Source organism: Zerene cesonia, chromosome 28 (assembly GCF_012273895.1).
Source record: "Zerene cesonia ecotype Mississippi chromosome 28, Zerene_cesonia_1.1, whole genome shotgun sequence".
In the NCBI taxonomy this organism is placed as follows: Eukaryota; Metazoa; Arthropoda; class Insecta; order Lepidoptera; family Pieridae; genus Zerene; species Zerene cesonia.
The window spans coordinates 3,458,494-3,485,925 of record NC_052129.1 but is presented as its reverse complement, the minus strand read 5'-3'; the positions used below and the strand labels follow the sequence as shown (position 1 = coordinate 3,485,925).

Genomic DNA, 27,432 nt, shown 5'->3' with positions numbered 1-27,432 from the left:
AAACATTTGTACTAAGTTTCCAGTTTAGCGTGGTCAGTAGTTATCAACACTTGCAGGATCATAGGCGATTAATTAAACCTTCAATTTTTTATACCACAGCTGACACACAGTATATCCACGGTATAACGTCACTGTAATTACTTGCTCCATTATCATAATGCATTATAACTGCTCGAACTAATGTGTATAATGGTCATCTACACTGACCATGATTACTAATAAATAGGCTACCGCTATTTACTCTAATAAGATAAATCAGAACGTTTCAAATTGCAATGTATCCACGTCTCGATACATTGATATTGTATTGTATACCTACTTAGCGCGACTACCTGATATTTAAATTGAGTTAACAGGGTGCACAGTATAGCGTGACTTGCAACATAACCGTGACCGCAATAACTGCGACGCCACGGATACTCACGCTGACATGGTGCACCGTGGGCGACTGCACCCGCGACCGTATCACGGCGTCGTCCGTGACCGCCGGGTCCCTCGACAGCTCCGCGGTGGACGGCGACTGGCTCCTGCTCGACCCCTTGCTGTGACCATGGCTGACGTGCAACGTATCCATGCCTACTAATGCCTTGCCACTGACATAGCTGTTGTCACTTTAAGTCGATGTGTTCCATACTTTGTGTTATCTGCGAAGAATGAGATGCTATGTTGTGTATAAACTGACAAATAAACATGAAACAACAATGTCAAGGTTGCTAGGTTTTTGTACTCTTATTGCGTCTACACATGTTTGTTTATATAAAAACGTGATGTATTTTTAAAATGGTCGCGTCTCAATTTAATTAAGCATGTCTTATAATGAGAAAATACAAAAGACACGAACGATAAGAGCGCACTCGATGACGAAAACAGAAAATCGTATCAAACAGTAGGCGAAAAATTCACAAATTGTGCGAAACTTGAACAAGTGCCAGGGGATGGAAATATTTTTATTTCTATTTATTAATAATCTCAAAATATACATCAGACATCTATTGACCGATTAAACAGTTATAGACATTAGTAACAACAGGTTATTTAGTTTATAGTTTTATTGATGTATATATGACATGCAATTAATCCAGACGTCATCTCGTCAGCTATATTATATTAGTATGCGCTTCTCCAACAGCGAAATTGTAAATAAACTCACTGCAGTAAGTATATTTAATTGAAGATTTAACGTAATATACATTCATATAACATAACAAAATATTACGACCTCTATGCGTGCACAACACTTGAATACTAAAAGACTTTCCATTGCCGACTGCCGTAATTGGTGTCTAGCCGAAAATACATTGCTTTATTTATTCGTAACGTATTTTTTATAAGAAACACGAATATTTTCTGGCGTTTTATTGTAATGAACTCATTATGTTGTTGAAGTCAATTGTTATGAATAAATGTATATCATGATACAATCAAAATTACTTAAAGAGAATAATCGAGAAATTATAAATATAGTTAAAAAATACGATTAAATAGTAGAATCAACTAAATTACCTCACTTGCTCTTGTACCTAGTATCAGTAAGGAAATTATTTAATCCTAGTCGATCTTAATCAGGGTAATAAGATATATTCATGAAATTATTGTATTGTCACCGTTTCTTGATATTATGTTCTCAAAGTTATAATAAGTCTGTTCGTTTAAGCGGGTCAAAATGTTGTGTTAGAGTCGGTGACATACAAACATACAAGCTTGCATATTTGTATGTCTTCGACTAACTAGTAAAAGAAAATCAACACTATATGAGAACATTATGATATCTAAAAACCAACTAACTAAAGCATTTCACCAAAAACTAAAATGTTCACCCTGTTCCAAAGAATAAAACGTAATTAAATTTCAAATAATACTACCCTGAGGCCTAACATTAAAGTAGTTGCTAAGTTCATTAATTAAGTTTCGACCCCGTAATGAAAAACTCTTTACAACAGTTTAATAACACTTTAACAGCATTCAGAACCGTTTTGAATTAAATCATATTTAATGTTGGAATTTTGTTTGGTTTTACGAGCCTTACAAGAAATAACTTACTGATTTGGTTAATAAAACGTGTCGTAATTTATAGAATACTAGCTGCGCCCCGCTGTTTCACCTACGTAAGTTCGTATCCCGTAGGAATATCGGGATAAAAAGTTACCTATATGTTATTCCAGCTGTCTACGTACCAAATTTCATTGCAACCGGTTCAGTAGTTTTTGCATGAAAGAGCAACAAACACACACACATCCTTACAAACTTTCGCATTTATAATATTAGTAGGATCCAAAAAGTGCCTATTTCATCTACTATTTTGTGGTGATTAAAAAGGAATAATGAGCGACATCGTCATTAAATAATTAATCAACGTTTACCAATATAACAGTACTTATATAACCCTTGAAAACGACAATAATTTATAAATCTAATGTATGCAGATCAACAATAGAAGCCAAATTATTAATTCTCTTTAACGTATCATTATATTCAACAAAGCATATATATCTCTACACAGATATTCATGTATTTATTAGATTGCAACATTGTACACGTCGATATTAAATAAACCATATTACTAGCGTGCCCAATACAAAGTACAGAGAAAGATTATGACGCAGTAAGTGAAGTCCCGTGTCCTCCAGAGGTGGTATGGGGCAGATGATACACCTCTGTTCCACTGATCGATTTTCTCTATGGACAAGTAGGTGATCAGCCTTCTGTGTCCTGACAGACCGAGACATTTTTTCTTTGTGCGTCCCCATCGGGAATCGAACCCAGGACCCCTCAGTTTTAAGCTCAAACGTTAACCATTGTATTAAGGAGGCGGTCAGATTGCAACATTGTACACGTCGATATTAAATAAGCCATATTACTTACGTGCCCACTAAAAAGTACAGAGAAAGATTATGACGTAGTGCACTTGACTTATTACATAAACTGTTTCACGGTGCGTCCGTACCGCAGATCTAGATGGAACTAGATAAGGCAACCGCGTCATTTTCCGTGTGAAATCTAGGCGCAAAGCACTTTTAACTATGTTGTGATTCAGTGAGATTGCAATACATAAAATGTCTTATTGTGCGGTCATGAGTCACAGAATAAAATAATTGCTCATCTGCAGTATGTGTTGTGTATATTTAACACAAAATATACCTTTCATTATCTTATGAAGCATTGTATTCTCAACGAAGAAGACACAACCCTTTCGTGAGCGTAGTTATAAAAACTGTGTGAAGTGTGAGTTCAATAAAGTTGAGAACCATTCATATAAAACAAAGGTAAACGTGAAATAGCACACTTCATAACACAAATCAAGGCTTATCCCTTCATATGATCCATCTAGTGTTACACATTATTATCTATGGCATCGCAGCACTAGCAATATAATAGCAACATAAGTACAAGAAAGCAATATGTACTATGTTGCCGACGACACACCCGACGGGGAGTATAACCACTGCCAAGTTTAGACCGATTACGAGGATAAATAATGGTACATCCGAATATATATTATTTACGTGCAATAAATTTGCAATGAAATATTAATTGCGCACAGCTCACGACACCTCGGATGCAGCGATTGGCTGAGAACGATAAAAAATATTACATAAGACCAAAACATTTTGCTCGTACATTTAGTAATAGATTTACCTGGTGTTAAAATATACACGAGTTGTACCAGGTTAAAATAATAAATAGCGCATAATTCTTTGATAAAATTCCCCACCCACGCGGTCTTTTAATAGATAGACTCCGATCAAATATAAATCGAAAGTAGCTCAAAATATATTCAGACCGCAAGAACTCAGGAGGGATAACACTTAACAACGTAGACATCGTATATAAACCTTTAATATCTTTCTCATTCCCTGTATGAATAAAATTTGCGAAAATCAATAGATACATACGAAACGCTATTAACTCCAATGCTATTAAAATTCACGTTGAGACATGAAAGGTCCATTGAACTGTATTATTCATAAAAGTAATCAATTAGCGAGGAATAGTGACATGCTGAGTAATTTATAGCTCCATAGCTGATCCAATTCGCTAATCAAGTAGGTTAACGACAATCGATTTTATGGACACGTGCTTATAGATTTTATAAATATTTACCCTAATATAAAGTAGGCGATTTATAAGAAAAATACACCAGGATCTAATACACAATTGTATAATGGCACAGCGTCGCACTTTTGATATTATGCCGCACGGAAGCTGTTATTAGATGAAGTTTCAATCTCGACGTTCTCTTGTAAAATAATTCAGCTCTATTATCTACAAAGAAATAACTACCCGCGGCAAACCGTTTAATACACCGACAATTGTGGGCACCATGCTGTGCTTCATCCGTACTCCTTCCAGTGCGAAATTAAATCTACGTTTTGTTATATATAATATTACTCTATTAAATGAAAACGCAACATTCGGCTGTTGGGATTATAATTAAAGACAAATCTTTAACTAATCGTTATGGTCGGGTTGTTTTTTTAACTTTCACGTTTTATGTGTTACGTATTAGTCATCATCATCATCATCAGCCCATTGGAAAACAATTTAGGTACTTTCTGACATGGTATATTTACAAAATATAGTGGTCATTTGGGCCCGATAACAGTTTACCCTTAATCATTTAATAACCAAATAGGTAATTGGCGTATACAAAATTTTATGATTGAAGTTAAATCTGCGATATCGATGAAACGTTCAGTTCGCCGTTGATTTTATTAATCACGGTTATTACGCATTTTACTGACGTATCTCAACTACCCAGCTAACTTGCTCTATATAGAAACGTATCTACTGAGCAGTAGTAAGCGTTTCCCCGACTAATGTATAAAAAACCTAACCCGTAGAATTTCTTTATATGTATAAATATATATCACATATATTTCATCTATCTGCTTTATAATATTACACTGCTATTACTATAATCTTTAACAAATTAAATATATCCTAGTGTGAAAAGAACTGTCTCAATCTATACTAATTTTATAAAACTGAAGAGTTTGTTTGTTTGCTTGTTTGATCGTTGAATATTTGAACGCACAAATCTTAGGTCTGGTCCGATTTGAGAAAATTCTTCCAGTGTTACATAGCCCATTTATTGAGGAAGGCTATAGGCTATATATGTAGCACGGGCGAAGCCGGGGCCCACAGCTAGATTTTACTATAAAAATAATAAATATGAATTTAAACATATTAAAAATATAAATAGCTGCATGTGACTGACGTTATCATCAATGACACTTACTCGAGATTTATCTCTCTCAGGCTAATCATAAAGGATGAGTCAATTGATGCTTGATACTTATAGATAAACACATTTCCACATTTGATTCATTATTATTTACTATTTAGCTTCTCGTGGTGTCACGTGTATTGTCCATTAAATTTTCAACGCGTTATATTTAATACTAGCGCTCCGCCCCGGCTTTGCCTGTGGTACATATATATAGCCTATAGCCCTCCTCAATAAATGGGCTATCTAACACTGAAAGATTTTTTCAAATCGGAACAGTAGTTCCTGAGATTTGTGCTTTCAAAAATATATATAGATTTATTCTGTCGTCATATTCAAAAACGTTTCGCTAAACGAAACATGTATACCCTAGAAATTAAAAACTTTTAAACGGATTTTAAACGCGATTTATTGATTAACCCGACGTTTCGAACACTTTACAGCGAGCGTGGTCACGGGGAGACAGAGAGTCTCCCGAGTCGGGTTCATAATATAATAAATAAATCGCGTCTAAAATCCGTTAAAAAGTTTTTAATTTCTAAATGTATAATACTCGCGTAAAATCAAACACAAGAAAATACTATACTACCTACCTGAAATATTATATGAATTGAAAGGTACCGAAGCGTTACTACTGGCCGATTTAGAAATTCATTCTAAAACTTCGATATCAAAATAGGGACGGTGAGAATTTATGATCAAACTGCTTCGATATCGATGACAGGCAACATATCGAAGCTTCGAAAGATCGATCGAAAAATGTAAACGAACATTTTCTTGTTGTTCTGTCGTTTACCCATTTCTCACATACGTGTATGTGAAACGTATTAAAGGATTAGCGACGTGAACGCCGTTAACGTGTCATTCGGCGCGTCATAAATAAACGTGTACCTAACTCGTCATAAATCGATTTAAACGTGCCTATTTAAGGTAAGTTACACAAACTGGTTGAGATTTAAGTTACCTTCGCAGCAACAATAAAGTTTTACTAGCCGATTCAACTGAGAAAAGGATCGTGTCTGCGCCATTTTATGACTACAGGCAAAATAAATTACACCATTACACAAATGCAAAAAGGATAAAGTAAATTATATAATTCAAGTGAAATTTCACACGAAATTTATACAAAGGTCATTGACGTTCCTATTCTCCGTTTAATCGCATAGTCAAGGGAAATAAACACAATGTAAGATTGTTTATATAATACTTAACTGCAATCCACATCAAAGAACTCGAAAACAGAGGGAATTTATTATAGAATAGTATTATAACACATCATTCTTTATGTATTAAACGTCCCTCATCTTTCAAAACAATAACTTTGTTTCGAAAGCTCCACCGTCCACGTGACGTCATTCGTTGCTTTTCGCTGAAAATTTCACCCCAAAGAAAATGGTTCGGTATTGGCCGCATATCAACAGACGTAAAACCATCAACCATGGCACACAACAACGGTAAACTACACCGTCGCTGGGCGAATCGATATAAGACCGATACTAAAAGCTGAATAGATTGTTTAGCGGTTATATAGATATAGACCACTCATTATATACCGTAATACACAATGGATTTATATAAATATGATAAAAAAGGTCAAATTGAAATGAGACTACAAGTAAATCAGCTTTTAATTAAAAAAAAAGAATCATAAAACTCGGTCCAATTCAAATTGATAATTTCCTCCATTTTTTAAGTCAGTTGAAAATACATGGATATGAAAACGTTTTGCACTCGCCTTGAGGATCTTTTGTAAAATAAGTATCAAAATATTGAATTCTTTACGCGTTTACGCACATGATTAACTTGTGTGAACATAAATCCTCACCTTTATTGAATAATGAAATAAATATTGTTATAGACATTTGAGATTAAATTGAAAGAAAGTTGCCTAAACATATATCAGATATCATAAGTAAAGAGTCCTTATCTTTTATGGAATTCTTTAAGGGTAATAGATATTTCCAGAAGATTCCAGATTTCGAGGTCAATGTAAATCCATAAATATACCGATACTTTTATATTCGTTTTTATCCTCAAACAATTATTTTTTTACACAATACTAGAAGATTCGGAGATAAAATTGATGCAAATATAAACTCAAATTTGTACAGGCAAGAAGTCCGCTAGACTTTCGGCCGTACATCCAAAATCGATACTTAACTAAAGTCTGGACTCTGGATCACACGATCTGAGATCAAATTGTTCAACAATACATTGAAATGTCTGAAGAAACTCTCAAGGTTTCTTTTGCGACTTATACTCTCACTCACTTATCGATCCCATTTTTACGGTTAAAGCAAGTCGAGTACAACGAATCATGAGACAATAATACTGTCTTCGCCGAGAACCACACTCAAGACTCTTTAATCGCGTGACGTCACTAAGGAAATCAAGACAAGACCTGTGGCACTGAATAACGTTATGTAAGATTTATATTCATATCAAAAAAAAGTGATTTCTTAAGAGGATTGATTTAATAGTTAATTATTTATAAGAAAATTAAGAGAAAAATATGAAATGAACGAATAAATATGATATACTATAACAATGTGTGAATAGCACATAGCACTGGTCGAGCGTGTATCTACTATAAGAACCAAATTAAGGGCCCAAATGTATATTTTTGAGGGTATACACCACCTGAATACATACAGCTATACTGTGTGCTCCCTAGGATGAATTGAAATTAGCCATCTATAGCTCATTTGAAAAGTCCAGAATGAAAATTCCAGCCAGATTAAAATTTAAGATGTTTGTGAAGATCGTTTTCAAATACGCATATCTACATAACCAATTAATTAAAAATGAACCGTGTTACAATTCAATATGCTGCATAATTAAATTTTAAATATACGCAGGCTTGCAGCGTTCGGTGGCTTGCCAAACCGCAGCCGAATTGCGTGCTCGCCTGGAAACCATCAATTGGAATTATGCATGTTTCTGCTGTGGCATGCCAATTGGGAAGTAAAATTTGATATTACTAGGCATCGAGACGAGGCTGTTTGTAACGGGGCGAAAGAGAAATATTGTAAGAACAGAAACCTACGTGGTTTTATGATCGTTTTATGCAAGGAAGCTTGAAAAATAAAGCTAAAGGAACTCATCATCATCATCATCAGCCCAACATCCCTTGCGTGGGACTGTATGCCATGTATCGGACATGGCATATAGTCCTATCCTATGGGGTTATAAAATAAAGGAAGTAAAATACCAAATTCCCATGACCATGTACATGTTTGCTTGGACTATCATTAATTGTCCGAAGACATATCATACCGCATAATATGCAATATATACATTTTTTTATTTCAATTTATACAATTTTATAAGGTTCACCTGTTACAAATATACAGGGATTTTGATCTTGATTTTGAATCTCTTAAAACAGGCAGATTTAATTCAACTCTATACACCCATCAAGGATCGATAACAATACAATTATTTGCGTACCAGTTGCGCCGCGCGCTTTCATCCGCGTAAGTCCGTATCCCGTAGGAATATCGGGATGAAAAGCCTATATGTTATTCCAGTTGTCCATCTGTCTGCGTACCAAATTTCATTGCAATCGGTTCAGTAGTTTTTGAGTGAAAGAGCAACAAACACACACACACACACATCCTTACAAACTTTCGCATTTATGATATTAGTAGGAAGTAGGATTAGTAGGATAGTAGGATAGGATTTTCATAAGTTTATCTTTTTATCCTGATTAGGATCACTAGGATTAAATGATACGACTGAGACAATTTAATCGATTCCAACTTTAAAGCATGTTGTTTTCTTTTATTTAAAGTATTGTTTTACTTTACTGTTTGAATCACGAAGAAACCCCCACGTGTCCGCAACTTAAGGAACCGGTTTCATTCACTTCTTAACCTTTTCAATTTACATTTATAATCTAATTAGCTATTATAGATAGCGATCTAATTGTACAAGCTTATATAATTATCGGAAGCGTTATAACGTTTATGCAAGACGCGTACACCTGCACTCCGCACACTACGCAGATTTCTCTCTTAAAATATTACTCAGTTTGTTTTTGTAATCTATCTCGAGTTTTGTGTATTTGTTTGATTTAGGTAGTCAATAACGTAGTGTTTATTATTCAATTAATTTCTGATGAATTTCTGATCGGAAAAGCTCAAGATCATGTTTGTATGGTTTAACGCGCTTATCACAGAAACTACTGAACCGATTAAAAAAATTATTTCACCATTGGGTATGTACGTGGTTCCTAAGTGCTTATAGGCTGTATATGTACCAAGAAAAATATGGGAAAGGAAATTTTTAATTTAGGGTTTGGTTGGTTTGGCATTACTAGCTGCGACCCGCGGTTTCACCCGTGTAATTCCGTATCCCGTAGAAATATCGAGATACAAAGTTGCCTATAGGTTATTCCAGCTGTCCAACTGTCTACGTACAAAATTGCATTGCAATCGGTTCAGTACTTTTTGCGTTAAAGAGTAACAAACATTATATTAGTTAGTAGGATAGAATTTAAACTGTGCTGTTTACAATACTTATTAGAAGGAAAAATTCCTTGAATGATGCAAATACCAGATCAGCTACGGAATTAAATACCAAATTGATGGATTTTCTTAGCAATTTTTGCAAGCGTTTCATTTGTATGGTATTATCTTTTGAATGGATATAAAGGACTCTTGAGAATAAAATTTATAAACCTTCAAACATCATTGAGATTTAACGACTATCTGTTTTATTCGTGTAGCACCAGCCATTATCTATTTTCGAATAATTAATGTACAGATAAAAACAACTATAGTTCATATTCCGTTGAAATAAGAACTCAATCTCCATAAACAACGAATTTTGACGTTTATCAAAGCGAGTTTTTGTGTGCCGTTGTACGCTACATTACAATTCGCTATTGAACTTTGACTTTTGACTTTGTTACTTTGCTATATTGTGTTAGATGTATTTAAATCATTTAATATAATAATAAACAATAGCTACGATAGTATACGAGGCTGTTAGCATAAACAGGAAGTTATATATCTATACAAATATTGTAAAGCTGAAGAGTTTGTTTTTTGTTTGTTTGTTGGTTTGTTTGTTTGAACGCACTAATCTCAGGAACTACTGGTCCGATTTGAAAAAATTCTTTCAGTTTTAGACCGGACCGCTGGTATCTTATGTATAATATTCAAGTGTCACAATTTTAGTTACCAAACTCGTCCGAAACGGCTGGACCGATTCTTATGAAATTTTGTGTAGGTATTGGGTATGTCTGAGAATCGGAAAACATATCTATTTTTCATACTACTAAACGATAAGAGTAAGGCAGAACAGCGTTTGCCAGGTCAGCTATTACATAAATAATAAAAAATATTCTACTAATTTTTAAATGTTGTACTTCATTATTTACTTCTAAGTATTTAACACGTTGAATTAGAAGCTGGATATAAATTAAAATAACATAAAGTAATTTTTTTTTTTATAATGTTATTTGCAAAGAAACAAGTATATATATTAATTCACGAACCTCGCAAATAAGCATGTGAAAATAAATCTTTTCGAGTTTTTCAATGAAGTATATAAATTGTAAAACAAATTGCGGTAAAAGCATAATCAGCTGATCACATCAAAATATAAAAATAACAGACTTGTTATTTCTTGAATAACACAACAAACACACAACAGTTCACTGTTTAAATTCGTTTCCTCGAATGAAATGAAGACTATTTTGTATCACCGTTGATATGAATCTCAAATTGCCCTTTTTCAAGTCATAAACAGGTAAGCATTCGACCTCAATCCGACGGTAGGCAGTAAGCACTAGGTATGAGGTCACCCGAGACGCCCTAGCCTTTATCTCGCAAGAATCTAACACGATATACAGCTACTTGATTAACATATTCCTAAAGACATCTTGAAATATGGCTTGCGAACTCTCATAAAATGTCGTAGAAGGAATAATATACTTTTAGTACTTTATCTTATGAATTTATTGGTACCCTGCATGCCTGCACAGAATATGAAATGGAACGCGAAACATGAAATCTCTTCTCCAGTTTAAAATCACGTGAGCTCGAACAAGGTTTGATTATATGCCTAAGTAATTCTTCTTACAACCAACTCAATCGAATGTTTAAATCAATCTATGTCTATCGAAGGATAATATTTTAATAGATTACCAAATGAATAATATTACACAGAAGAATTCCTTGGAAACAACGTCTTAGTCCTATATCTGAATTCGCAATTTCGACACTAGGCACATCTACTACATAAAATCAACTTGAGTTTTTTTAATAATTTCGCCATTACGGCGAATGTTCGTCAAGATGTAGCTACCAGAGCTCCGCTTACGTTGGTTCTGGACACTTAATAATAGCCAGACAGCTTTTCACAGTCGTTTAAGCTTTTCGGAATAAATGCAAGAGCAAATGAGGGTCGCCGTATTAGAGGGACTAACAGGCACTCCTGCTTGGATTTAGATGGCATAATTTGATGTCTTATAAGAGAGACATCTGACACGAGGTTTGGAGCAGATTTTTTACAAACATATGAATGAATACATTCTTGTATTGAGATATTTGCTCCGCAAGCGGAGTACTGCTCGGCTACTACTTATATGCTTGCTAATTGTCTACAATTTCAAAGCACTTTTAACAATTATCGCGTTACATTTATATGCATTTATGAGTATCATGCAGCTACTTTGTTTGAATAAATATATCAAACTTATACGCATTGCAAATTCAACCATATTACCCACCTATAGTCGTGAAACACCTAGCCCCTTATATTATCCATAATCTTGTGAAACTTCGCACAAACTGCCATCCATTCTAACAAAAGCATTAACTAGGTATATTCTCACACGACAGTTACGTAGCATAAAGAGAACTTGTACAACAACACAATGTTGGACTTTAGTTTAGGTAGGTAAGTACTGGGTAACTGACTTCTTACAACTTATGTGCTTATGCTGCACATATAGATGGTGATTCATCGGATATCAATGGACAAAAACGTGTCCGATGCACGCGACGCGAGCTCTTAAAGGTAGTACAAAGAAATCTTCGCTCATTTGAAAATATTTTATACTTAAATTCTAGACAAAGGTATACCATACCATTTTAGCCATAAAATTCTTCATTTCTTTTTGTCTCTTTGAGACCAATAACGGCATCAGATTGTTCTATCACACGAAGACATTACAGGACAATAATTCCCTATGGAATAAGATTTTTTTTGTTTGTGACCAATACATACTGAACAATTAGTTTTTGGCCTGTTCCATTATTCTAAACCGATCAAATTGCTAGAAATATACATATCTTTAATCTACACAGATAAATGGTAGCGTAGTGTGAACAGCACTGTCACCTTGTACCAAACAAATATTGAAGTGGCGCTAATCTATCATCGAGAATTCAAGACTAAAGAGCAGAAGTACTTTGAAGTACTACTAATTACAACCGCAGTTTGGCTCACAGCCAGCAACAACACAATGGAAATTACCATTAAACACGTCTAAATACTAATCATATACTTGCAAGAAGAACATATTTTTCATGAGATAAACCAAAAAAAAAAGAAATATGAGCTAAATATAATGAGAAATATACATATGATCGAAAGAACTTATTTTTAGAATTCTATAAATGAAAAAGACTATAAGCGGATAAACAGAATATAGCTAAAAGCGACTATCAGGCTTAACCGCACGTGGCAGTCATACTTTGTAGCGAGATTCTTGACCATCGTCGCTTGAAATCATATATGTACCTTCATACTAATAGCATAACAATATTATAATTGCTTTATTTCCAATTCGAATAACGCATATTAAATGGCAACTTTTAATAGCATATCCTACACTACTGTCCCATCTGTATATATAAAAACGTGTGTATTTTGTTGATTAAAACTAATTGATGTTTATATTATACGACAATACAATCTTATTATATACTGTATAAACATGAACTATCTTTAGTAGTTCTATAATTAATTTTAACAAATGAGAACAAAATGTATTACATCAAATAATGAAAATTAATATCTTGTAATGACGTAACAAAGCCAGTCAAATTGATCGAGTAAATTTTAATAACGAAAATACAACGAGACAGGTGAAGTTAACTAATAAAAACCTACAACAATATGTCTTATGGTATTTTAAATTTTATGATTATTGAAATTCGAGAAATGGATACGAACGTATTTTACGATTCAAAAGCATAAACGATTACAGAATTGATATGTATGAAACCATAACTGTGTAGAAAGAAAATCGATTACCGGGGTAGGGTTCAAAACTCTAATCCAGGAAGCGTTACGAAAATCTGCGGTTGCCGATCCTCTCAAAAATGTAGTTTCACAATACATAAAACAACTGTCAGAAGTCTGAAACTCGCCGATTTCACGCGCGAACAAAACCACGGGCAAACAATATCAAATCGGTTGATCTTTGACGAAAAACATATGGCTTCAACTACACGCATTCCAAATAAGTGCTAGGGTTTACCCGTGAATGTGTAACAGACAGACATAGAGACTGCGCATTCGTAATATCCTTATGGATAATCAAATTGTACAGAAACAATATATGATATGATAACGTATCAAGGTACATCGGTAGGTGACGATGATCACACTTACTGAGAATTTTATGTCACGATTTTTCAGATAACAACGAACGAATTATACAAGTATTTATGTGTTTACAACACCAAGTGTTGTTATTTTAATCGTTCGTGCAATTTTCCCATTTATCTAATACGGATAAGCTGATTATGATATTTATCTAGACTGTACCAGTGTATTAAACAATAGCATGAAGCTGTGCAATAGTTTGCGTTCAATATAATTATACACATTGTATGAACTAAAAATTATAACATGAAAATAAAATTAAATTTCACATTAACAATGGCCGACACTATGTATTATTCAATTTGCAGTTTAAATTTCGCTCGGAATTTGGCTCTCGGTGAAATACGTGCTTCGTAGTGACTTTAATTAATGCTCCTAACGTGAATTAGACATGTAAATGTAAATGTCACGCAGATCCGGATGAACGTTTTTGGATGAAATTAGCTAATCTATTTATTCTTTCTTGCTTTGCACGAAAAAGTGAAGCTTGCGGTTGAAGGTATATTTTAATGTAACCCCATTGTTATATATATTTTTTAATTCTATCAGATATAACACTATATTTTACCTTACTTTACTACCTACCTTTATTGTATACCTTTAAATGCAATTCTGAATATATTGATATAATAGAGTGTGAGGTCTAGGTACGTATTGTAAGGGATGATATATTGCAATTATTTATTTAATTGGTTTGAATTAAATATAATTTGAATAGTTAAAGGGCAGTCATTTTATCGCAATTTTCTTGCGCTTGAATAAAAACTAAGACTGTTATAAGAAATTTCATTATAATTGCACATTTCGTACATAAAAACGCTAAATAGGAATTTCGTAGCTATTTTTTCTCAAAATTGATAGTTTTTTGTTCGATAGTTCGATAGTGTAATCAAATCGACGACATTTCATTATTTATACGACTATGAAAGCAAAAAAACCATTAATTTATATTGCTATTTAGACGACAGATAATATGACAAATTAATTTTTTATGGTATATTCTAAGAGAAATTAAATTGAAAGAAAAATGATGTTATGACGTTATACATTCGGTAGAATTTGCAATTATTTTTTGCCAATTTTTTTACAGAAAAAATTTCTGATATCTTTATTACTATCACATTTACAGTAATGTCCGTAGTGACAGTAATTTTAACAGTTTTTTTTTAAATACAAACTAGCATAAGAAAATATGTATTGTTTCGTATGAACATTTTGCAATAGGTTTATTTTTCAACCCAAATAGATGAATTAAAACCTCCATATTTTCTACATTAAAAAACGGGTACTGTGATTTTTAACCTAGTAAAATTAGAATAAAAAGGGAAGCTTAAAATTTTGAAATGTCGTCAATTCGCGATTCATCATTTATCATAATATGTAACAGTGTGAAGAATTATTAATGAAATAATAAAACTTACAAACATTAAAAAGGTATTTTTTCTAGATGAAATACGTTCTACACAATGCCAGTAGGGACATTGATCTATTCCGGTTTAAAGATATTTATTTATCTCACAAAACAAAAACATTAGCGGTCGTTTACATATATGAGAAATAACAATTATTCGTATAAATACCTACACTTTAGCTCTCGATATTAGTAAGTAATCTATTTTGTTTTTTTTTTTTAAAGATATATATTTTATGCAGAAACTATAATATTCTAAATCGACATTTTAACGGTCAACTAAACATCAAAATTGTTTTAAACAAGATACAGATAATGCGTTGACCATTCTATAAAAACATTACACAATTACTAACTTACGTGTACCGCTGTCGTTATCAAACGAGTAAAATACATTAGTTTTTAATCAGCGAGTCTATCGTAACAGTTTAAATACAAACAAATAGTGTTAAAAACGATAAAAAATGTGTTTATTTAAGTCGTAGGTATTGATCCGCTATATTTCATATAATACTGAGCTATTCTAAAGTTAATATAGTAATTCTGAAAACATATTTATGTAGGAATACAAAAAGTCCCAAGCCGTTAATATACGTCTTATTTTCATATGTTAAAGAAACGCAATAGAAATTTGAAACATGTCAACTATAAGTTTTACAGTTAAAAAGAAACTGTCAACAACATACACGCAGAATTTCGCGGAAACCTTCTCGAGAAGTCAGTTAAAATGTTCGAGAACGATGTTCTATCCATGTCACAGATTCTTTTTAACTGCAAATAGGTCACTGGCCTTCGGTGCCCTGACAGACGGAGACAAATTAAGCCCCTGATGGGACATAACCCTTTTCTCGTAGAACTATTGTATTCCAGATCCCACTTAACATTGTGAACGCGTAGGTCCGGCAATACTCGATCGATGTTTTTACTTTTTTGTGATAATGCAGAAAACCAACTTAATTATAATAAGGAAACTTATCAGAGGGAATATAAAACGGTCCACTATCTCCATATTGTTTTTAAAATAACGTAATAAGGGCTTAGCTACTTTAAAAAAGAGGACAAAAATTAACATTATTCTAAATGTACGCTATCGTTTCGATTGCACTTTGCAGCAACGTCGATTAGACATATGATAATAAGAGATTTATTATTTAATTCTAACACATTGTAATAACAAAATAGTTTCACGAAAAGAAATGTTCTACTAATACCGATATACAATCGAACTTTCTCGAATAAGAATTGTTAAAACTATAACTATTTTATTGCATTGGCGTGCTGTCAGAAACATGGTAAAATATAACAGTGGTTCGATGCATTACTTACTCTTAATACTCATGATGTGATTGATTATCCACCGTGTTTGTCATTTCCCAGTTCACTTATTTACATATAATACCTTAAAATTAACGTCCCTTTACACAAAGTCCTCATAAAGCCTCACGAGTTTGCCAATTTGGCTACGTCACGCCAAGTCACGTGACTCACCTACAGCACAACACAAAACCACTCGATTACCACCACTATTGACACATAAACCGTGCGAACCCAATGCACCTTATAAAACTGAACGGACCGATTGTGCCGACAACTGTCGCGAATGGCCTTTGTGTCATATCGATTACCGTTACCGATATAATGTGCTCAGGTTGCAGCGAGCGTATACTTCTATCATCTTTCGACCTTTGAAAGCTTGTTTGTCCTTGCATACACGTGAAACTCATTTTAAACTGACTTGAAAAAAAAAGGAGGTTATCAATTCGACTGCATTTTTTATGGTTACTCGTACTCGTTAATTCCCCGGTAACTCCGATTCGATTGGGGTGATTCGTTGTGTTTGATAGGATACTGTTGTCTTTTGGTCCCATTTTGAAATCAGGAGTACCTAATACCTCCCACCAGGGACGTCGGTGACTTTTTTTGGAGGAAATAGAATTGTATATGTTTACTGCATGCACACTCATTGTCACTCATATAAATTTTCATTACTTCACTCTTGTGATAGTTACAAATACTATAAACTAAACGATATTGTTAGTACAATATGATAATTTGTTTTATCAACTTTATGCTTACACGATAATGTTTAATTAACAATGTGGATTTCATTAATTATCATAATATACAAACAGCTTAAATCGTCGTATTTCAAAAATATAAAAAAAAAACAAAATTAATTTCCATAAATTAAATATTTAATTTAAGTGTCAACGCACAAACCTTGGAAATGCCAAAGCCATTTAAAATTTTAAAATACGCAACGTGATGTCGAAATGTGAATAGATTTGGCAAACGAATGGGATCACCCCGGGGCTAAAGTGGTATATTGCCTTTACATTAGTTTTTGGCAACCCTAGAATTTAAAAACAGCCGTTATTTTTGCTGATAGAGAACGTACATAAAACGCTCCTAAAATGTGCAGCATATTGAGATTATAGCTGTAAAACAAACCATTATTTCCGTAGTTTCACATCTTCCTAAATCACGATAGAATTGTGGAATTATTTACTTTTATAAATTATAAATACAGTGCCTATCATGACTTTCAATTTACTATTACAAATTGAATGTCTTATGTAAATTGGACTTCATTGTTTATCTTTATTGGTATAAAACAAATAAAAATAATGTTGAAACACAATTTCTTTGAACAAATTTCTCCAAAAATGAAAAGAATCGCTGGGAAGAATAAGTGCATAAGATAACTACATAACAATAAACTCTATTGTAACAATATATTAGGTATAATAATCGTCAGCGAGATTTTTTGTGCATTCCAAAAACACACAGACATATTAGCAACAGCTTGCATACACACATTGTATCATTTAAGCCTCCGCTTTAATTAATGTCGTCATATTGCAGCTTTGTGACTTTCAAGTCTCGAGTTTCACGGAAACGTTTATTAAGAGGGGTCAAGCCCAATCTAATTAGTCTGGGGCGTAGTGAAACTAAGTTGCTCCTGATCGGAAAGCTCAATCCTGAATACGAAACAGTAGTTGAATACATTACGTCCGTCTTTGCAAAAGTAAAAGCTACAGAGAAGGAAGTAAAGGCTATATTCGTCTATAATATAGAAATCACTAAATAAGACCCGAACTGTAGCAAAGATTAAATGAATTTAAAAATATATTTGTCGTCTAAACAAAAAAAAAAGTTCGAAAGAAGCTAAACACTATAATCATTTTGATTCAGCGCCAAGTGAAATTATTCTGCGCACGCGGCGTGTCCTCTTTGATACTATCGCTTGAATATTTAAGTTGAATGTATGTTGTAATATATTGTAAAATGTTATTTTTTCGACAAATATACTCAAACAGACTCTCACATACTGAATAGGTAGTAGGCACAGAGAAATGCAAAAACCTTGTAGCAATTATTTTAGATAAGTATTTCTAACCGAGTCATCATTTCGCGCCACTTGTAAATAAGTTATTCATACACCTATGTGTTATGTTATGTTGCATTGTAATACAAATTCAAACCACGGACCACTTTCATGCACTTCAACACTTGACAAAAAAGCGTCGTGCGTCACTCGTACGTAACACGTTTTGACGTCTGCCGATCGCATTCTTCTTGCTTATTATTAAATCTAGTTCCCGAGACCTATTTCTGTTTAGATCACCTAGCAATGATCGGAATGCATTTGAGATCGAATCTATAATTAAATTGTACGAGAAAACCCGACGAATGTATATTATAAATGCGACAGTTTGTAAGAAAGTATGTATGATGTTGGTCTTTATTTTCCTTTCACGCAAAAAAACCGATCAAATTGTGTGAAATTTAACACGGGATAGATCGGTGTCTGGATTCGCACAATGGCTACTTTTTATCCGAATACCAGGCGAGTGACGCCACGGGTTGTCAGCCAGCTGCATTTTAAATTCTGCACTTATAAATTTTATAACTACATATTTGATAAATCTTTTTTATTTCATATAATCTTTAAGGGTCCGTCAGAGCCTCCTCTTTTTCGAAACCTACATATAAAACTAGGCCTAGGCTATATATACTGTGCTAATTGCATGGCTATAATTAACTAACGACTAGACACAGACATTATTCAATGTCAGATCACGTGAAGCATTACATCGTGTCTACTCACCATAAAATTTTGCTTTGTCAAAGTTTAATTGTAAGGTATCACATAGATGTCATTACTACGTAGTTACGTACATACTCCGATATACTATTACTACTGAATTATAGTTTTATTCATGTTCGTAATTATGTAACTCATAGTTATGGAGTGAGCTTCTGTGCCTGGGATAAGGAGTATTCGGTTTTAAAATAAATATTATTGAATAGACCTTTTATGTCACAGACCTTGTCAGATCGAAGGGCAAGAGAATGCTAAAGGACAGTAGGTTCAAAGAACTTTCGCGTGCACCACCACTAGCTGGTTACATGTAATTATTACATTAACGTTGAAATATTTCTCTTATTTGGTGTAATTAAAAAAAAATGTACAAGAAGTTACAATTTCCAATGCACCAATTGTCTGCGTAGGAAAAAGCGTAAACAATATGTTAAAATGCCTATTAAACTTTGACGCGACTCGCGGGTCAATCAGATCTTGAAATAGGCTAAAGAATTCTTGGTGACTCACCGAAACAGTCTGAGAAAGGTTTGGTTATTTATTATTTACTACAGAGATTCAGCTTTGAGCGAACAAATCCACTTTATACATCACTTTACTGTAAGTATTTTTTTTTAATTCAATCATTACACACCGCTGGTAAATGTTAAAACTATGTTACGTCGATTCAAAAGTGCTTCAGTAAGAAGTCTAATTGAAAAAATAAATGTCTGAATTAAAGTTGTTTTTTATAGAACATTTCTAATTGATTAAATCGTTATCGCCGTATTTACATCACACATTTTATGAATTGAGCAAATACTCACGATCATATGAAGATTATACATTTAGCGTATTAAGAGAGAGACAAATTACGATAATTATTGAAAGTGGGTACCTACTGTAGAATTGTTTTATTATTTTCATTTAAATAGAAGCACATACACGAAGGACAAATACGGAAGTTTAATCGTATTTAAACCAAACCACACCCAATAACCGGTACTGAGAAACAACATTGGACGACTCAAAGAGTTACGACGCCCTGGCTTTTATCTAGATCAGTATTTCGTGATTATCGACTCTCTGATTAGACTGTAAGCGATAAATTTATTTAAAGTGTATACGTATCTTTGAAAATTGCTGTAATTTCGAGGATTTAGTGACTTAATTTTATTGATAAAGGGCATTGTAGCTTTACAGTTAGCGACTTTCTCTTTCGCATTATAATATCAGTATAAGGTAAGGATTAAGGATTTACCATTACTAATATTAAGCACGCTAACGTGTGATCGTTTGTCTTTCTTTCACGACACAACTCACAACGGAGCAATTTTATAGTTCAGTTCAGTGAAAAGTTACAAAAAAAACAGTAAGTAATAATACTGTTTTTGCTTTGAACATTGGACATAGCGCCGTTAGCAATTAAAAATATCCTATAATTTTCCTCCTATGTATCCTATATGGCCAACAGGAAATAAAGCTTCTTTTACACGCCTTCATACAGGAGATACCTCACCTTGTATTTATTAAATCGTTCAATATCTTTGTCATAACCAATAAATAAAATGGAACGCATACCTTATCACGGGCACTCAGTTATTGTTTTGAAAGTAAACAGCTTAAAAGCCGAATACGCACTGTTTACTCGGAAACTTGATTCAGCTATCTATCAAAGGAAGTAATGGCACAACATATACGATCGTATTTTATCTTTATTGTTACATTTCACAATATGAAGGTGTTTTATTCATGACTTGCTCTGACAATTTCTTCTTGTTTATCACATAATAGGTCCTCACATAATTAAATTAATCTGTATAAGGTGTAATCGTTAAGTGTGCACAGGCGATAATTCCGTAACGGTAACAGATATAAAAAAAAACTTTGTACTGATATTAAAAGTACATTACTTAATGAGTAAAACGTAAATAATAACTTTTTAAAAATAAAACGCTAATTTGCTGTGTTTGTAATTCTCAGGACAACAAAGGAAGATAAGAAATCCATTAAACTTTACGCATTTGACAGTGCCAAGATTGGACAAAGTCTGTCGGGACAGATCGTATATTTAAAAAATTGTAAGGTTCAACGAACGAACAGATTAATAATCCGCATTTATGATATCTACCAATCTTGTTTTCAAACAATATAAGAGATATACATGTAGCCGAAGCTCGTGGATGACATTAGATATTATATATTTAAGAAGGATATATTTGTGACCATTTTTTGTGGACCACATCAGAGGCAACAACTGTTTACACCTGATAATTAAATTCTCCCTAAATCTTCAAAATAGCTTTAAACCTACTATATTTTATTTCATAGGCTTGTAGATTTATAATTGGCCCTTAGAAGAAGATAGTTTCATTCACTTCATTTACAGGAACTTTTATTTCATTCTACTGGACCAGTATTTAACTTGTAACCCTCTTGAGTTAGACAAATAAAGGACAATTAATATCCTGTGCTCGACTCTCAGCTGCATGTACACATAGAGCACAGAAACTTCCCAAGAACGGTTTAAACTTACATCATTTATTTAAATATGTTCGTACTTATTTCAATTGAAACATATCATTATTACCACGTTACCTTTCCACGTTTACATAAAATTCCAATATTTTTTTAATAATTGCCGAATCCAACAGATACTGGCCGGTTACAGTTGTGATACAAAAATCTCTACTTTTATGTATTTCATGTACATTTGACGTAACATAAGATTACGTCAAATGTACATGAAATAAATAAATAACCTACTATCATCTTCAATGATCTCCAAAAGGAGAGATAGAGGTATTCGGATTCTTATCGAATAAAACCCCACCGTGTTCCGATGCGCTGCCTCAGACGGGGCTGCAGGAAAAAGAGGTAGATTATAAAAAATCTACCTTGTGAACATGCTATAGTTGAACTACCGCCTTTGCTACTAACAAGACATTCCAACACCTGAATTTACAACACTAATTTCGATGAACGAACCCTATGCAGATAATTGTTGTTATCAACTACTGACATAGAAGTACAAATTTAAACGCACCAACCTTTGGAAAGGAGTCACGTCTCACATGGTTCGCTTATTGGTAGACATATATTTATTTGGGAAGTTATCACGTTAACCGTAACCATAAAGGCCAAACGGCAAATTTAATGAGAACCTCTCACACATTAGCATTATTAACGTAATTAAATAAAACGGCCATTATAACACGGTGCTCAAGGTTGCCATCAAATGCGCTATCATGATATGTATTTAAAATTTGTAACTACATGTGGTGCAATTTTTAGAAGTATCGTATAACTTACAAGAAAATAGATGTATTTGCAGTAAGAAATATTATTTCCATGTGGAAAATATATAGAGAGCATTAAAAATAGGCATTAATGTCCATACTTCTGTATAGACTACAGCGTTTTGATATGTAATCTGAGACCAAAATCTCTAATTCGTCATTTATTATTATTTGTTAAGTTATAATTATTTATAAAAAAAAAAACATACACACACGCACCTACTCTTTCAGTAGAATAAAAGTATATTTTCGCCATGATATGCGTTTTGTGCACTGCTTGTTATAGCTTACGTAAATGCAGGTTAAGTGCAAGTCTAGACATCGATTATATTAATTAACTTTATAAGTAGATTATTATATGGTTTAAGAACAAGCTTATTGGTGGAAGGTCATTTATTTCTTTAACAGTATAAATACTTTAATATATACCAATAATATAAAGTTTAAGAGATTTGTTTTTTTTTTGAACTCGCTCATCTCAGGTACCTATTCCAAAAATTCATTCGCAGTTCGCGTTGAATATGTGCGTATTAATAAGTGTTTAAAGGCAAAATATGTACCACGAGCGAAGCCGGGACAGACCGCAAGTGTAATATAATACTTCTAAAGATATTTCCACAATAAAATCCGAATGTTACGCCAGTCAGGTTTGATAGACGAACAAATGGTATTGAGCCACTTTAATGGAGTTTTAATGGCTTAAGAGGAAGCCACTATCCAATGCTTTCTAAATATAAATACACTCGTCCCCTTTTACGATTTACGATTGAATTTTACGCGTTCTTAAATGCTGAATACCACAAAGCGCGAGCGTTTGAATCTCAATCGGAACCCGATATAAAAAATTTAATACAATATTTACCATTATGGTTTCAACATCACGATATTAATAATTATAAAGCATTTCGAAGTTTTCAAAACATAAAGCAATTCTGAATACCTACAGATAACAATGAACTTTTCCCCATATCCATATCGAGAGTCGTAAATATAGTAATCCACATAAAACAGTAGATATTCATCACTAGCACATAGGTCAGTAGTCACCCCACAGCCCACACTCATTGCCATTATAAAGGGAATAAATAGAAAGAGATCGGAATAAGAAAGCATATATTTGTTTGATCTACGAACCCGCATACGCCCGCTTACGGTTTATTAGATACAGAATAAATACGAGGTCCGCTCGATAGGGAAGATATTAATATAGACCATCCTATCAAAATAATAATTTATATTATCAATTGTTTAAAATAACATTTGTGTTGGGCGTTTGAATTTCTGGCATGTAGCATTATTTTACGTGCAATGACCAAAAAGAAATTGAATTTAAATAACTTTAATCTCAATTGAAATAGTATGAAAAGGTAGTTCAGACTTATAATAAAAAATGGTTTCAAAACACAATAACAATTTGTGAATTTGCGTCTATATTGTCTTTCATTATTGAAAAGATTTAGAACATATTTGAATTATATTCAATATCCATAAATATCACTAAATTTTAATTCATTTAACACAAAATTTACATGAAACAATGCATTATTTATATTACAAAATCATAGTAATCAAATTGTCGCTAATTGGTGACTAGTTGTGTATAGTTAACAATTGTAAATCTAATAGGAACAGCAAAACAATGTTTCATGTTTCCTTATTAGCGAAACTAGAAGGAAGTAAATTGTATCTTGTTTACAGACTTACAAAGCCTAGCTCAATAATAAGCTATAACGAGAATCAGTACTATTGCATAGGCTACTGGGAATGTAATTCTATCCTTAGTTATGATTTGTGATTCAAATCTATACTAATCGTATAAAGTTGAAGAGTATATTTGAATGCTTTAATCTGAGAGATTAAAGCATTCAAATATACACTAAAACTACTGGACACGATTGGATATGTACATGATCCGAATTTGTATATACCCTCTATATGCAGAATGAAATAGCAATTATCTCTTTCTTGAGTTTATAAGTAGTTTGATTCCCGGTGGACTTCGTGCGGTCGAGAGTAAGGGTTGGATAGCAGCCTTAACGGTTGTATTTAAGAGGACCAAGATCTGGTTTGCAACGTTTGAGAGCGGTGGTTCTGTTGACGAGATGGTTTGGAAGCTGACGTGCACCAATCTCGCAAGGATTGTCGACACATTTGACCTCTCTGCTGATTCTTTAGGTGCACTGGCGAGAGTTGAGGTTTCGCTGGTGGTAGTTGCTGTTTCGGTTGCCACTTGCGGGTCTACAGCCTGAGCCTGAGCCGGTGCTGATACCGGTGCACCAACCCTTTAAGCTATGGTCGCGGCTTCTGCGTTGGTGTGGACCGCGGACCACACGTTTGCCCCACGGGATAAGGTAAAATAAATGGTTCCAGCGGTTGACAAGAATGCCCGGCCGCTCGTTAGACGTAATCTGTATCTAGCGGATAAACAGATCTCCGCCTTTAACACTTGCTCCAAAGCATCGTCCATCAGGATAGAAATGTTATCGCGCCTGTGCATTTTGAGCTGCTTATTGATCTACTGCCTCCACTTTTTATATTTCCATAAATATGTGTCCTTCTTTTGTTTTACTTTCTGCAGATAGTTTAGTTTACTTGTTTTTATCTATAGATTATTATTTGGTATCATATATTAGTGCCCCCCCCCCCCTCCCCAGCTTTGATGATGCTGTATATTATGAATTTTTCAGTTATATAATAATGACATATTATACTGAAAAATATATTCCCTCTATTATTATGACTGTACTTTGCAGCTTATGTTGGTTTTAAACAAAACTTTTTTAATCATTAAGTACCTTTTATTTTAAAATCAAAAATTATTATATTATATTTAATTTAATTTATATATATTATTATAAGTCTTTTAGTAAATCTTGCGCATATAAAAAAAGTCATGTTAATAACAGAACTTACAAATCAAGAATATTTCTTATTTGTAGAATTTATGAATGAATGGAGCCAGAGTGAGGATCTAGTTACTAGTAATATTGAATTAGTTATACATATACATGATGACAACTTTTATGTAGCTACAGCTATAAGAAAAATTCATTCGCAATTTTGTAGTCACACATACATGGATGCATGTTATATTTTATTTTCTATGGAATGACTGCTTACACAACTACTTACAAAGCTGAAGTACTTGTTCGTTTAGAGAATAACTTCTAGGAATACAAAAAAACATATTTCTGCGAAAGGCAATGTAACAACATGAATAAAATGTTTGAGACTGCAGGGAACAGGTACTGTAATAATGTTGTCTAAAATTTTTGTAGACTATAAATTTTGTCAATACACATATTACAATCACATATTTCAATCAATATATTTCTTAATCTGATTTGAAAAACTACTTATCGAACCTCTGATTCCATCATTACCGCTAATTCAGTTTTTGGACTGTTCAATTATTATTCGATAATATAACCGACTAATTGATTTTTTATTGCTTTTTATGTTTTAATGTTGTAATAATTCATCAACCACTGTTAAATTAAATAACTGGTCAATATGTTTTTGATCATAATAACATCTCGAATTTAAAGTACAGCTCAAAAAATTTGTACCCATAAAAAATTACAATTACATAAATTGTAATTAAATATATGTACATATTTTTTGCAAGTAATAGAAATCTGTTTTTATTTTATACCTGTATGAAAATTTTATTAAGTGCTACTGAAATATTAATAAGATTTCTTTTCAATGCATTAATATTTACAATTGAGTAAATCCACATTGATTTCGCATGTTAAAGACAGAAAGTTGAATGCATTCAACATAATATCAACAGTGAATTAAGAATGCAAGGATAATGGTTTAAATCACTCCATAATATAACTTGTTTGCTTATGAATTCATGTGGTTATTTATGACTCACATAAGCATAGATTGCTACTACATGGAGGTTGGAGTAAATGAATCACCAATATGGTTAATAACAAAGCAAGGCTTATCATTCGAAAGTGCATAATATTTATATAATAAATATGCGTGTATGAACGCACTGGCGACTCTCCAACTTTAAGACACATATATGACAGATTTATAAATCTAATTCCAAACGATCCATAAGTAATTTCGTTTCCATATAGGCATCCTGTCACTACCTTGAAATCTATATAAATGATCTGATCTTCGATGACTAAATCTGCGCTGTAATTGTTATAATTAATACAGCGACTCAATTATTATTCTAAATATTCCGAAACTGATATATTTTTTGTCTCAACACCACTATTAGAAACTATTTCACTATGAGTTGTGACCTTATCGTATTTTTGAGTGTAGTAATTCATAACATTAACCGGAAAGAGTACTAAAAGGGGTAATTTATAAGATAAAAAAATCACTTTGTAAGATGGGACATGAAAGAAAAAAGATTTACTTACATATAATTCACGATGCTTTCTAGTATTTAAACTTAACAACACAAGGAAACATAACACAATAATCTCTTTTCATGTTTCGAGAGATAATAAATATAAAATTACCACATAATTACGAATGTATAAAATATAAAATGACAGAAAACAGCGAAGTGAAAAAGACGTCTAGATTGGATGGATGATACACTATTCATTGGGTAAGTTCGTGCCGATAGATGGGGTAACGAAATTAATACCAGAGACAATTAAGTGTTGAGAATGACCTAATTTTTTTAAATCGTTTTTGTCTCAAACATTTTTGTAACTTGGCAATCATCTTGTGTTAATATTATCATTTAAATTGTTTACGAACGTATAAAGTATGTACATACGTTATGTAAAAAGCAACAAACAAA

The 27,432-nt window shown here is 33.0% G+C and overlaps 1 protein-coding gene across 6 annotated transcripts in view; it reads right to left on the bottom strand.

Moving 5' to 3' along the window:
- Nucleotides 1-27,226, bottom strand: part of LOC119837614 (transmembrane and coiled-coil domains protein 2) — a 43,893-nt gene extending 16,667 nt beyond the window's left edge. For 5 of the 6 annotated variants that reach the window (XM_038363287.1, XM_038363290.1, XM_038363289.1 and 2 more), the window contains exons 1-2: nt 27,041-27,226; nt 425-644 (exon numbers count right to left, since the gene is read on the bottom strand). In XM_038363287.1, the coding sequence (XP_038219215.1) occupies nt 425-574 (150 nt within the window). In that variant the 5' untranslated portion in view covers nt 575-644; nt 27,041-27,226. Of the gene's footprint in view, nt 1-424; nt 645-16,589; nt 16,741-27,040 lie in introns of those variants that run through there. The other variant, XM_038363288.1, reaches the window with a different exon arrangement.
- Nucleotides 27,227-27,432: the final 206 nt, after the last annotated feature.